This window comes from Bos indicus x Bos taurus, chromosome X (genome assembly GCF_003369695.1).
Source record: "Bos indicus x Bos taurus breed Angus x Brahman F1 hybrid chromosome X, Bos_hybrid_MaternalHap_v2.0, whole genome shotgun sequence".
NCBI classification, from domain to species: Eukaryota; Metazoa; Chordata; class Mammalia; order Artiodactyla; family Bovidae; genus Bos; species Bos indicus x Bos taurus.
In genome coordinates, this window is record NC_040105.1 from 7,694,189 (window position 1) to 7,706,751 (window position 12,563).

General features: G+C 41.6%; 1 protein-coding gene across 4 annotated transcripts in view; it reads right to left on the reverse strand.

Annotated features, from left to right (window-relative positions):
- Nucleotides 1-12,563, reverse strand: part of MID1 (midline 1) — a 278,177-nt gene that overhangs the window by 83,592 nt on the left and 182,022 nt on the right. For all 4 annotated transcript variants that reach the window (XM_027533216.1, XM_027533218.1, XM_027533217.1 and 1 more), the window contains exon 3: nucleotides 5,479-5,574. In XM_027533216.1, the coding sequence (XP_027389017.1) occupies nucleotides 5,479-5,574 (96 nt within the window). The remainder of the gene's footprint in view (nucleotides 1-5,478; nucleotides 5,575-12,563) is intronic.

Genomic DNA, 12,563 nt, shown 5'->3' on the forward strand with positions numbered 1-12,563 from the left:
AACTGAGTAGCTAAAACCCACCAATTTTTGGAATTCCACCCAATTACACAAACATTTCTTGGGAGTCTACCTGATGGTTCAATGCCTCCTTCTCTTGAGTCCTAAACTGCCTTGGCCTCATACCTCTAGTTTTCAAAAGATTTGGTGTTTACTGTCAAAAAGCCATTTCATTTGCTTGCCCTCATTTAAAAAAAAAAAAAAAAAGTTGTGAAAACAATGAGGATGGGGGTGGGAGACCTTCAAACTCTTTTCATGGTAAAGAACAGCAGAAGTGAATCCCAGGAAGGAGGTGTGGACTTATAAGGATGTGGCATTTCCTCAAGATTTGGTGTGAATTCATTGATTTAATTTATAACAATTGGGATTTGCCTCTGTGCTTTTGAGTGTTTTTAGCTCCAGCTGGCAGAGGGATTATTTTCCCCTGGAATGCTCAGACCCAAACACAAGGACACCTTCAGAAAGAGGAAAAGGAAGAAATACAGTCTAGGAACCTATGTTGTAAACTAGGAAATTCTTTTCCACTAAACTGATTTAAAAAAAGACTGTCATGCTGGCTGGTGCCTAACCAATTCCACCACCTTTTTTGGAGTTTACTAGTACTGGGACATTTCCCCTTGGATGTGTGGGCATTTTGCATCAAGATATCCATCCTAGTTCCCCAATAACCCCAAAACATCGTTTTCTGAAAAGAGCTAGGGATGCTGATGTTAACTGTGAAATTGACACAGTGTTCCTCAAGCCCTCACTAAACCTTCAAAACCAAATCAAGTTCAAACTCAGATGCAATATTAAAGCTCACTAACCCCTCATCTCTCCAAAGTCAGTTCCTACTTATCCAGCCTCACACACTTTCCGTTCCTATAGAATGAACTACTGACTGTGTGTACATAATGCTCTTCATTTTTCCATCCCCATGCTTTAGTTTGCCCTGAAAGCACAGCCTCTCTCATCTCTCCATAGGTCTGAATGTTACATACCCTTGAAAGCACGGTCAGAAACTGTACTAACTGATCGAGATAGAAGACATTTCTTCTCTGCAATTCCAAAGTATATCATCCCTAACTCTCTTATGGGCTTTCCTGGTGGCTCAGGCAGTAAAGAATCTGCCTGTAATGCAGGAGACCCTGGTTCCATTCCTGGGTCGGGAAGATCCCCTGGAGAAGGGAATGACAACCCACTCCAGTATTCTTGCCTGGACAATCCCAGGGACAGAGGAGCCTGATGGGCTACAGTCCATGGGGTCGCAAACAGTTGGACTCAGCTGAGCTATTAAGCACACACACATAATTCTCTTATGGCAACTCATTTTCCCATTGTGTATTATTGCTCTTTCATCTCAGTTGAGACAGTGAGCTCTGAGTAGGCAGGGTCGTTCCCACCCAGCACAGTGAAACACACACACAGAGGAGGATTCACAAGCACTCATGGAATGAAGCGATGTGACCATTTAACAAGCCCAAGTAACTGAGTGCAGGCAAAACTTGACAGACACACTTACCCAGAAATATATGTTTAGCGAATACCGCTAACAGATCAACAAACAGTATCCAGAACCCAAAGAGCAGAAAGTCAGGTTAAGCTGAATTATCTACATCTTAGAAATAAGGCAAAAAGAAGACTGACTCTTTGGATGTATACTAGACTCCACTCCATTGAGCCAGCTGAAGGAAGGGTTATCTGACTCTCTGGGCTGGTATGTAAAAGAGCTTGATTTTCTATTGACTATTGAGGAGGGCTTCATCTCTGCTAAGTTAAATGTTAACTTAAAGAAAACTGATGGGATGCAAGGTATTTAGGTCAAATATAATGATTTTATTGCCCCTTAGGTCACAAGAAGATCCCCTGGGGGAGGAAATGACAACCCACTGCAGTATTCTTGCGTGGAGAACCCCCATGACCAAGGACCCTGGCGGGCTGCAGTCCATGGGGTCACAAAGAGTCCGGACATGACTGAGCGACTTCATTTTCACTTTAGGTCACTAACCAGTTCTGCATTGAATTTAGCTGTCTTATTCTAGCATTCTTTTCCCTGACTACCCCCAACCTCCAAATTTGTACAAATCAGTTTCTGATAAAGCCAGCTTTATCATTTCACTTGTTCCATTATCAAAGATTAAATACATTTCAAGGCAGATTCATTTGATTAAAGAATGCTCAAACTACCGCACAACTGCACTCATCTCACACGCTAGTAAAGTAATGCTCAAAATTCTCCAAGCCAGGCTTCAGCAATACGTGAACCGTAAACTTCCAGTTGTTCAAGCTGGTTTTAGAAAAGGCAGAAGAACCAGAGATCAAATTGCCAACATCCGTTGGATCATTGAAAATGCAAGAGAGTTACAGAAAAACATCTATTTCTGCTTTATTGACTATGCCAAAGCCTTTGACTGTGTGGATCACAATAAACTGTGGACAATTCTGAAAGAGATGGGAATACCAGACACCTGATCTGCCTCTTGAGAAACCTGTATGCAGGTCAAGGAAGCAACAGTTAGAACTGGACATGGAACAACAGACTGGTTCCAAATAGGAAAAGGAGTACGTCAAGGTTGTATATTGTCACCCTGCTTATTTAACTTCTATGCAGAGTACATCATGAGAAATGCTGGGCTGGAGGAAGCACAAGCTGGAATCAAGATTGCCGGGAGAAATATCAATAACCTCAGATATGCAGATGACACCACTCTTATGGCAGTGAAGAAGAACTAAAGAGCCTCTTGATGAAAGTGAAAGAGGAGAGTGAAAAAGTTGGCTTACAGCTCAACATTCAGAAAACTAAGATCATGGCATCCGGTTCCATCACTTCATAGAAAATAGATGGGGAAACAGTGGGAACAGTGTCAGACTTTATTTTTTTTGGGCTCCAGAATCACCACAGATGGTGATTGCAGCCATGAAATTAAAAGATGCTTACTCCTTGGACGGAAAGTTATGACCAACCTAGACAGCATATTAAAAAGCAGAGACATTACATTGTCAACAAAGGTCCGTCTAGTCAAGGCTTTGGTTTTTCCAGTAGTCATGTATGTATGTGAGAGTTGTACTATAAAGAAAGCTGAGCGTAGGAGAATTGATGCTTTTGAATTGTGGTGTTGGAGAAGACTCTGGAGAGTCCCTTGGACTGCAAGGAGATCCAACCAGTCCATCCTAAAGGAGATCAGTCCTGGGTGTTCATTGGAAGGACTGATGTTGAAGCTGAAACTCCAGTACTTTGGCCACCTGATGTGAAGAGCTGACTCATTTGAAAAGACCCTGATGCTGGGAAGGATTGAGGGCAGGAGCAGAAGGGGACGACAGAGGATGAAATGGTTGGATGGCATCACTGACTCGATAGACCTGGGTTTGGGTAGACTCCGGGAGTTGGTCATGGACAGGGAGGCCTGGTGTGCTGCAGTTCATGGGGTTGCAAAGAGTCGGACATGACTGAGCGACTGCACTGAACTGATGTGAGATTTTGATGCTCCATTTTTAAAACATTTGCCTTGAAAATGTGAATAATTATGAATAAAGAAATGCATAAAAACAGGTAGTGCTGATATCATTATTTATCTACTTACAATTAATTTTTTCTGATTTTTATCTAGAAATTTCCTAAATACCAAATTTATTCACCCACACAGATTTCATTCCATTCCACACGACTGATACAGAAATAACAACAGCAAATGGAATATATTCTTTACTCTTTGTCTAGAATAATTTCTCATGGCATCTATCTGTGTATTTGAAAGTCTGCTACAATCAATTCAGTAATAGTTTCATTTTAAAAGCCTGTATGTCAACTAAATACCTAATCTTTTGAATTAAAAATAGACTCTGCTTGTAAATTTCTTGAATGACACATCTATCTATTGGTTCAAATTACCGAACATTACAGAATGTAATTTTACATGTTAGGATGAACAGTGTTTTGTAAGTTCAAGCCACACTAATGTTGCTTTAGTAGCAAGACAGTTGTTCTGAAATTGCTAAAGGCCATAATAGAAACCAGACACTAATGCTTTGAAAAGTATCTGAAATGGAATGAAATAATCACTCAATCCATAAAGCATTTGTAAGATTTCACCATAAAAGACAGGTAATTTTTTTCCTTTTTTTATTTTTAAACTGAAGAGAAATAATTCTTTCTTCTGGTCCTTCCTAAACATCAAATGCTATCACATCATAAAAAGAAAATACAGCACATGGATCATTTTTTGTTCATCCATCTAATTCTATAATACATATTCACTTCACCCTATAATAATGAGGTCATGGTTGTTCACTATTATTGACAATGCTATTTAATCAACAAGGCTCCACATGCTCCCTGGAAAGATCCCTGCCAGAAGCAGTCAAAGACCTGTGTTCTGCAACTTGCCCTTGCTTTTAGTGCTGCCTGCATGCTCTTGACTAAATCCCAACATGCTGCAGTTATGGTGAACTTCATGGAAACATATTTGTCAACTAAGATGTATTTATTACACCTGTAGTGAGTTGAACTGTATTGTATTCCACACCACCCCCCAAAAAAAGTATGTCCAAGACCTAATCCCTGGTACCTGTAAATATAACCTTATTTGGAAATGGGGTCTTTGCAGATGGAACCAAGTTAAAGTGAGTTCATACTGAAGCGGGCTTCCCAGGTGGTGCAGTGCCGAAGAATCTACCTGCCAGTGCAGGAGACTTGAGACACACTGGTTCGGTCCCTGGATAGGGAAGATCCCCTGGAGGAGAAAATGGCAACCCACTCCAGTATCCTTGCCTGGGAAATCCTATGGACAGAGGAGCCTGGTGGGCTACCGTCCATGGGGTTGCAAAGAATCTGATGCGACTGAGCACACACGCATATTCAAGTAGGGTGGAGCCTAATCCAGTGACAGGCATCCTTTTAAGAAGGAGAATTGGGTACAGACACAGAGACACACAGGGAGAAGGCCACATAAGGACAGAGGCCAAGATTAGAGTGATGGATCTAGCAGCCAATGGACGCCAAGGACTGGGCTGCAAACACTAGGAGGTGGGAAGAGGCATAAAAGAGGCTCCCCAAGAGCCTTCAGAATGAGCAAGGCCTTGCCAACAGCTTGATGTTGGACTTCTGACCTCTAGGAATAGCAAGAAAATCAATGTCTGTTTCATGCCACCCAAGTGTGCAGTAATTTGTTACAGCTGACATCGGAAACTAATACAACACCTTTTCAATAGTGCTTTTGGGGGGGGGTGTTCTTTGGAGGGGTGATTCAAATCTACAAGTTTAGGGATGCTAAAGTAAGCTGGATTAGGGAGAGCTGTGACAGGAGTCGGGGCAGAGCAAAGCAGTGGATGGGGAGAGATTCTCGAAGGTTCTAGTTCCTTCTAGTTTCATCCATCTTAGATATCTGGCTTCTGCAAAAACTAATCTTAAGAAGATTCGCATCAGAAAAATATAAAGGGCGAGGAGGGTATAAAAACCATGATCAAGCAGTTTTCATATGAAAAACAGCACATAGAGAAACTCACCTCAACATGTTGACATGTTTGAATGAGTTTAGCCAAAAGCGTCTCCAGTTCCGTGTTCCTCTTAATAAGGTTGGTGAGGTTACTCTCCAAGTTTTGCTGTTCAAAAAAAGAGAGAGAGGAAAATATTATTCTGCATGCTTTTAATACTTTAGTATACATAAAATTACTTATACTCAGGAAAATGGATACATTTTAAGAGAAATCTCAATGAAATCTATGCCATTTCAACTTCTTGTAGATTTATACTAGATTTTGAAAAATCACATGTAAAAGATTGTTTTAAAATGTTCACCTCTTACTCTTTTTGTGCCTGCTTCATGCACGAACTCGGGCACATTTCACTGACTAATTAGTCACAGGTTATTTCCTGGTTGTGCACCAGGGAGAGAAGAGGTAATTGGATTTCTAATTCCTTATCTGAATCAGAAATGGCAGTAACAGAAGGAATACGCTCCCATATCAAATCAACCACTGTTGGATTTTTAGAATTTACCATCTTATGGGCAGGCTGATGTCAATTCCCTGGAGAAAGGTCTGAACTATCCAGCTATTGCTGACATTATGGTCATTTATAGGCATTTAGAAGAAGTGCTCATGATACATGTTTATTCACTCACGGTATGTTTCACTGTACATGCTTCTATTCTATGCTTGTCAGCCTATCAATGCCAAATCAAACTTCCATGAATGTTACATTTTTCATATCACTATCCGCCTTATGGACTTCCGAGGTGGCACTGGTGGTAAAGATCCTGCCTGACAATGCAGGAGACTTAAGAGATGTGGGTTTGATCTCTAGGTCAGGAAGATCCCCTGGAGGAGGGCATGGGAAGCTACTCCAATATTCAAGCCTGGAGAATTCCATGGACAGAGATGTCTGGAGAGCTACAGTCCATAGGGTTGCAAAGAGTCAGACACAACTGAAGTGACCTAGCACATATCCTCCTTAAGAATCTACAATTATGCCCTATTCCTTTAGAACATCTATATTTTTTACAATTTATTTTATTGAAGTATAATTGATTTATAATGTGTTAATTTAGCAGATTCAGTTTGATACACACACACACACACACACACATTCTTTTTCATATTCTTTTCCATTATGGTTTATCACAGGATATTACATATAGTTCCCTGTGCTATACAGTAGGACCATGTTGTTTATCCATCCTATATATAATAGTTTGCATTTGCTAATCCCAAACTTCATGGCAAATAGATGGGGAAACAATAGAAACAGTGACAGACTTTATTTTCTTGGGCTCCAAAGTATCTGCAGATGGTGACTGCAGTCATGAAATTAAAAGACACTTGCTCCTTGGAAGAAAAGCTATAATAAACCTAGACAGCATGTTAAAAAGCAGAGACATTACTTTGCCAACAAAGGTCCGTCTACTCAAAGCTATGGGTTTTCCAGTAGTTGTGTATGGAAGTGAGAGTTGGACTATAAAGAAAGCTGAGTGCCAAAGAACTGATGCTTTCGAACTGTGGTGTTGGAGAAGACTCTTGAGAGTCCCTTGGACAGCAAGGAGATCAAACCAGTCAATCTTAAAGGAAATCAGTCCTGAATATTCATTGGAAGGACTGATACTGAAAAGAAGCTCCAATACTTTGGCCACCTGAGGCAAAGAATTGATTCACTGAAAAAGACCCTGATGCTGGGAAATATTGAAGGCAGGAAGAGAAGGGGACAACAGAGGATGAGATGGTTGGATAGCATCACCAACTCGATGGACATGAGTGTGAGCAAGCTCCAGGAGTTGGTGATGGACAGGGAGGCCTGGCATGCTGCAGTCCATGGGGTCGCAAAGAGTCGGACACGACTGGGGGACTGAAATAAACTGAATTTGAAACCCCCAATCCACCCCCACCCCGACCCCAACCTTGGCAACCACAAGTCTGTAGAACATCAAATTTAAAATTCCCCACAATGACTATTAACTTTATTTTCAACCACAGTAACCCTCTGTCCTGGGTAAGATTTCTTAAGAGTTCTCCGTGGCTTCTTATTCTTTATGCTCTTTATTTGTACCATTTTGCCCATCGACATGCGTATTAATGAAGCTTCTACCACATGCCAGATCATGAGAGAGAAAACTTAAAAGATCTACTCCCTATGTGCAAAGAAACGAGTATAGCACTGGGACAGAGATGCTGTAAACAAGAGAAGGGGGAGAGTCGGGCTGCCTCAGAAGGTTTCCAAGATGACGCTTCTTTCTTGGAGGCTAGGAGGGTGGTGAACATGAGTGGGAGTTTCTTGGGAAGAGAGAATGCAGGTGGAGGTGAGCACACAGAAGTTTCCATGGGTGGGGAACAGCACAATCTCATACAACAAGCTCAGGGAGGCATGAGAGGGCAAAGGATTAGGGCAAGTGTGTTTTTAACATATAACCAATTCCATAGACATGGTGAAGGTACAGAAAGGCAATCTGATGGTAGATCTAAGTTTTGTAATGCCGTCCGAGTAAAAGGATCTGGAAAGACTATGAGGGAGATTTTGAAAATCAATTTCATAAAGGTGATAACAGTTCATTATACTGGGAAATTTATTTCTGAGGATGTTTACTCTTTCTACTTTCCTACATTTGAGATTTAGAAAGGTATAGTCAGGAAAAGAATCACTTTTATTGAATGCTTAAAATGTATAATCTCAAAGCAGAAATCTCTTTGGTCATTCTTAAACAAGTTATGCCTGTGCATCCGGTGTTTATCCTATTGTCTAACTTTTTTTCTATTTCACTGGCCACATTTTTCATTTCCAGTAGGTTCTTTATAACATCTCCCTTTTCTTGTTGAATTACCTTCTGTTCCTGTTCCTGGATGCAACCGTCTCCTCTACAACTTCCAGAGAAGTGAATATACTTATACGTAAGCTCTTCTGAGAAAAGGCTATTTCCTATTTTCCTGTATTTGCATAACATTTCAAGAGAAATCGGTTTCATCTTAGGTCTTGTCATTTCTGTCTGACAGCTCATCTGACGTGAACTTCGTCCCCTGCACAGGCAGCTGGGGTGCCTACTCAGTCATTAGGGCTTGAGGCTGCTTTCCCAGAGAAGGCGTTCCCACAAGACACCCATGTGCCACAGAGGCGCAAGTCCTGGTTTGCCTCAGTGCCTCTGCTTCCTTCCATGAGAATCCTGTCTGGCTCCAATTCTAGAGAAGGTGGGAGTGCCGTTCGAGCCTGGTGTGTACACGGGGAGCCCTGCACTCCAGGTGCATGGGGCGTCTAAGCCTTCTGCCACGTGTGGGGCACACTCCACCAGGTTTACCCTCAGGTCCCCGCTGGCCCCTCACCCCCTCCTCTCATTTCTGCACGTCCTTTCATTTCTGGTCCTTGGAGTCTTCCCACTTATGTTTAAGCTTGGTTATTATTCTTTAAAATGCATTAAAAATATTTTGTCTGTAATTCTCATGTGTTCAGAGTTCAGGGAGAGGTTTTGGGCATTATTTCATCTGGATGGGAAGACCAACAGGAAATCTTCCATGTCGGCTTTGAGACACTCAAAGCGTCTCGAGTATACATATTTTAAGACAAGAAGAACTGTTTCTCCCCTGAAGGATGGGATACCACAAGAAGTCAGAGAATGCACCAGACAGAGTGATTTACGTGCAACTTAATGATCTTATGTTTGTATCAAAGAAAAACTTGCTTTCAAAGCTCTTTGCCGCCACCACCACAAAAGCCAACTGTTTTTCTACTGTTTGAATTAAAGCAAACTGCAACTACTTTATGGTCTGAGACTACAGAATCATTTCGAGGCCTTCAATCATTCGGTGTCTTTCACGTGGATATGATGACTTTATGGTACATCTGTCAACTTATTTTTGTATGTTCATCTTAGGGAATCCTTTTGCTTTTCTTTTTGGCTGACCCTTCAGAGCAGGAAATTTCTCAGGAAATGCATCATGAAACTGTTTAAAGTTCAATTGTCATAGGTAAGACTTTGAAAGCTAGTCAGCAAGAGCTCCAAGTAAATGCAATCTAACACATTTAGACTTTACAAACATCTGCTTGCTTTCCCCTCCCTTTATTAAGGATCCATGATGTATAAAATCTGTTTTTAATCAACTAATATGCAGACTAAAGCCTGTGGTTTAAACCCATTGACCTAGCTAGATCCTTTGGGGTTATTCAAATTTAAATAGTACAAGTGTTATTGAAGCCCGCAAAGAATTACTAAGTCACTTAGAAATATAATAAAGGGAAATGAAGCTGAGAGAGAGACTTGATTCCAAGAGGTACCACAGGGACTGACAACACTTTTCAAGAGAGTTCAGGGAATGGGAAGGGAACCGAATCCAGTCCTCAGTGAACCATGTATCCATAACTTCCATTACAGGGACTGATATGGAGTTTTCTCGAATTTAACTGTATCACTAACATCCTGTGTGGCAGTCAGCAGGGCCTATAACCTCTTGATTTTGACTGTGCTTTGTGCAAAAGAGAGATAATGCTTTTTGGCATCAGAGTCTTGTGACTGAAGTGGATATAAGTATCTACTTCCCTATGGATATCTAAGGAATTCTACAGAATAGCCCTCTCAAAAGTTTTAGTTTCCTGTTCTCACCTCAAAAACGTCAATATATTTCCATTTCCTTAGGGAGGTGAACCATGGAGAAGTCCAAGTCAGGCATGAGTGACCACACAGGTAGAGCAAGGAACCTGGGGTTACGACCTCAGCTCAGTTCTCCTGGACACATGACGCTAGGGCTTAGTTTTCTCATCCATAATGTGTAGAAACAATAAATATACCCATTTGTTCTATTGGGGCTTACCAGGTGGCTCAGAGGTAAGAATCCACCTGCCAATGCAGGAGACACAGATTTGATCCTTGGGTCAGAGAGATCCCCTGCAGGAGGAAATGACAACCTACTCCAGTATTCTTGCCTGGGAAATCCCACAGACAGAGGAGCCTGGTGTACTGCAGTCCATGGGGGTCACAAAGAGTCGGACATGACTTAGTGACTGAACAACAACATGCTATTGTTAAGTTCAGAGGAGACATTGAGCACACACACCAGGAACCATAATAAAAAGGTTTGTTGAAATCATGAATTACAGGATGAAACACTGTTTGGGGTCAGCACCAGATATTACAGGAGCCCAACCTCATGTCTCAGGCACTCACCCTTCTCATGCCTGCTGATGGCTTTTTGCTCAAAGTACCTGTTCCTTTTGGCTCGAGGCAGGCAGGGCAGACTGGGGTGCTGGGGAGAAGGCAGATTGATGCCCCAAGGAGCAGTCCTCAACCAGCAAGTACTGGTAGCTGGTAAAGAGCCCAACTTCCTCACCTCCAGGTGGGACCACTCTGAGCTGGGTTTCAGAAAATCTCACAGTGCCCCACTGGGAGGAGCCCAGTGTTCACAGCAACCGCCTGCTTGTGACCATGCCCTCTTTCTGTCCTGCCATCCCTCTCCCTTCCAGATGCTTCCTGGATCACCTCCCAATTTGCATTCTGATTCAGGGTCTTCTGGAAGAACTCAACTAAAACTTTTTTCCATAGACATCCTAATCTTTTAGTTTTCAGTATTCCTTCTTATGAGGAATAGCCAAATAAACAGAAGAATGGGGACCTCCCTGATGGTCCAGTGGCTAAAACTCTGAGCTCCCAATGCAATGAGATTTGATCATTGAGGTTTGATCCCTTAGCTAAGACTTTGCATGCCACAACTAAAACATGCCGCGTGCATCAACTGAGACCCAGCATAACCAAGAAATAAACCAAACTAACAGAAGACTATTGTTTTGGAAAGACATTTACAACTACAAAAGTTTGTTTTCTGTTCCTCGCATCTTCCCTCTTTCCAACCTTTTCAAGAGACCACAATAGCCTTCAAATCCCAGGCTCTAAACCAGCACTGTCACTAGAAATATGATTTGAGTGACAAATGGGAGTCACATTGAAAATTTTCTAATAGTTGTTATTTTTTAAGAAAGTGTAAAAGAAACAGATAACACTTATTTTAATATATTTGGCTGAACTCAATTTTCAAAATATTATCATTTCAACATGTAATCAATATTTTAAAACTGATGAGATCTTTTATATTCTTTTCCTTTATTTTTACTAAGTCTTTGGCATGTTTTGCACGTATGCTGCTGCTGCTGCTGCTAAGTTGCTTCAGTCGTGTCCGACTCTGTGCGACCCCATAGACGGCAGCCCACCAGGCTCCCCCGTCCCTGGGATTCTCCAGGCAAGAACACTGGAGTGGGTTGCACGTATAACATATCTCAATTCACAAAGCCACACTGCAAACACTCAGCTGCTACATCAGTCCGTGGCTCCATTACTGGACAGCACAGCATCAGAGTCTAGAACAAGGATCAACCAAGTTTTCCTGCAAAGGGCCAGGGAGTAAATAGTTTAGGCTTTGTTAGCCATATGGTCTCTGTTGCAGCTACTCAATTCTGCTGGTGTTTTAGTAAGAAAGTGGCCACATGTAAACATGTGGGACTGTGTGCCAATAAAATTTTAGAAGCATTCTGAATGGATGCTTTACAACTCCATTAGATCACAGATTTCTGGGAAAGCAAATACTACATTGTTGAATAAACACAGTTTTACATGAGTAGACAGTCTAGGAATTATCACTGATACATCATTTCACACTTTGTCTAAAACCAAAGTCAGGTTGTGCCTAGCCTTAACTCATCGCCTCTTTCCCAGGTATTTTTCATAGTCCTCCTCTTCCTCTGTGAAGGGAAAGGAAGAGTCTTTGCTGAGAAAGATGAGGCTTTTCTAAGTGTGTGACTCTTTGTTGTAATTCAACACACACCCTCCCACCATGTCATCACCCCACCAAAGAGGAATATAAATCATTCAAGATGGTCTGTCTCAAAGTAGACATGCAACAAGTCAGATTTCGTTTTCTTCACATGGAGCAGAAGACTGGGTGCAAATCAAGTGCTCCAAGAAGGATGCTCCCCTGCATACTTTGTATGGAAAGGAGGACTAACTTTTCCAGCAATTATTGTTTTAACACATACATTTATAATATATTCAGATGGAGCCAGACTCAACCTCTTTCATATTACATAGTTTTCAGTAAGGTTTATTTGAGTTGATCACTGAACAATTCGT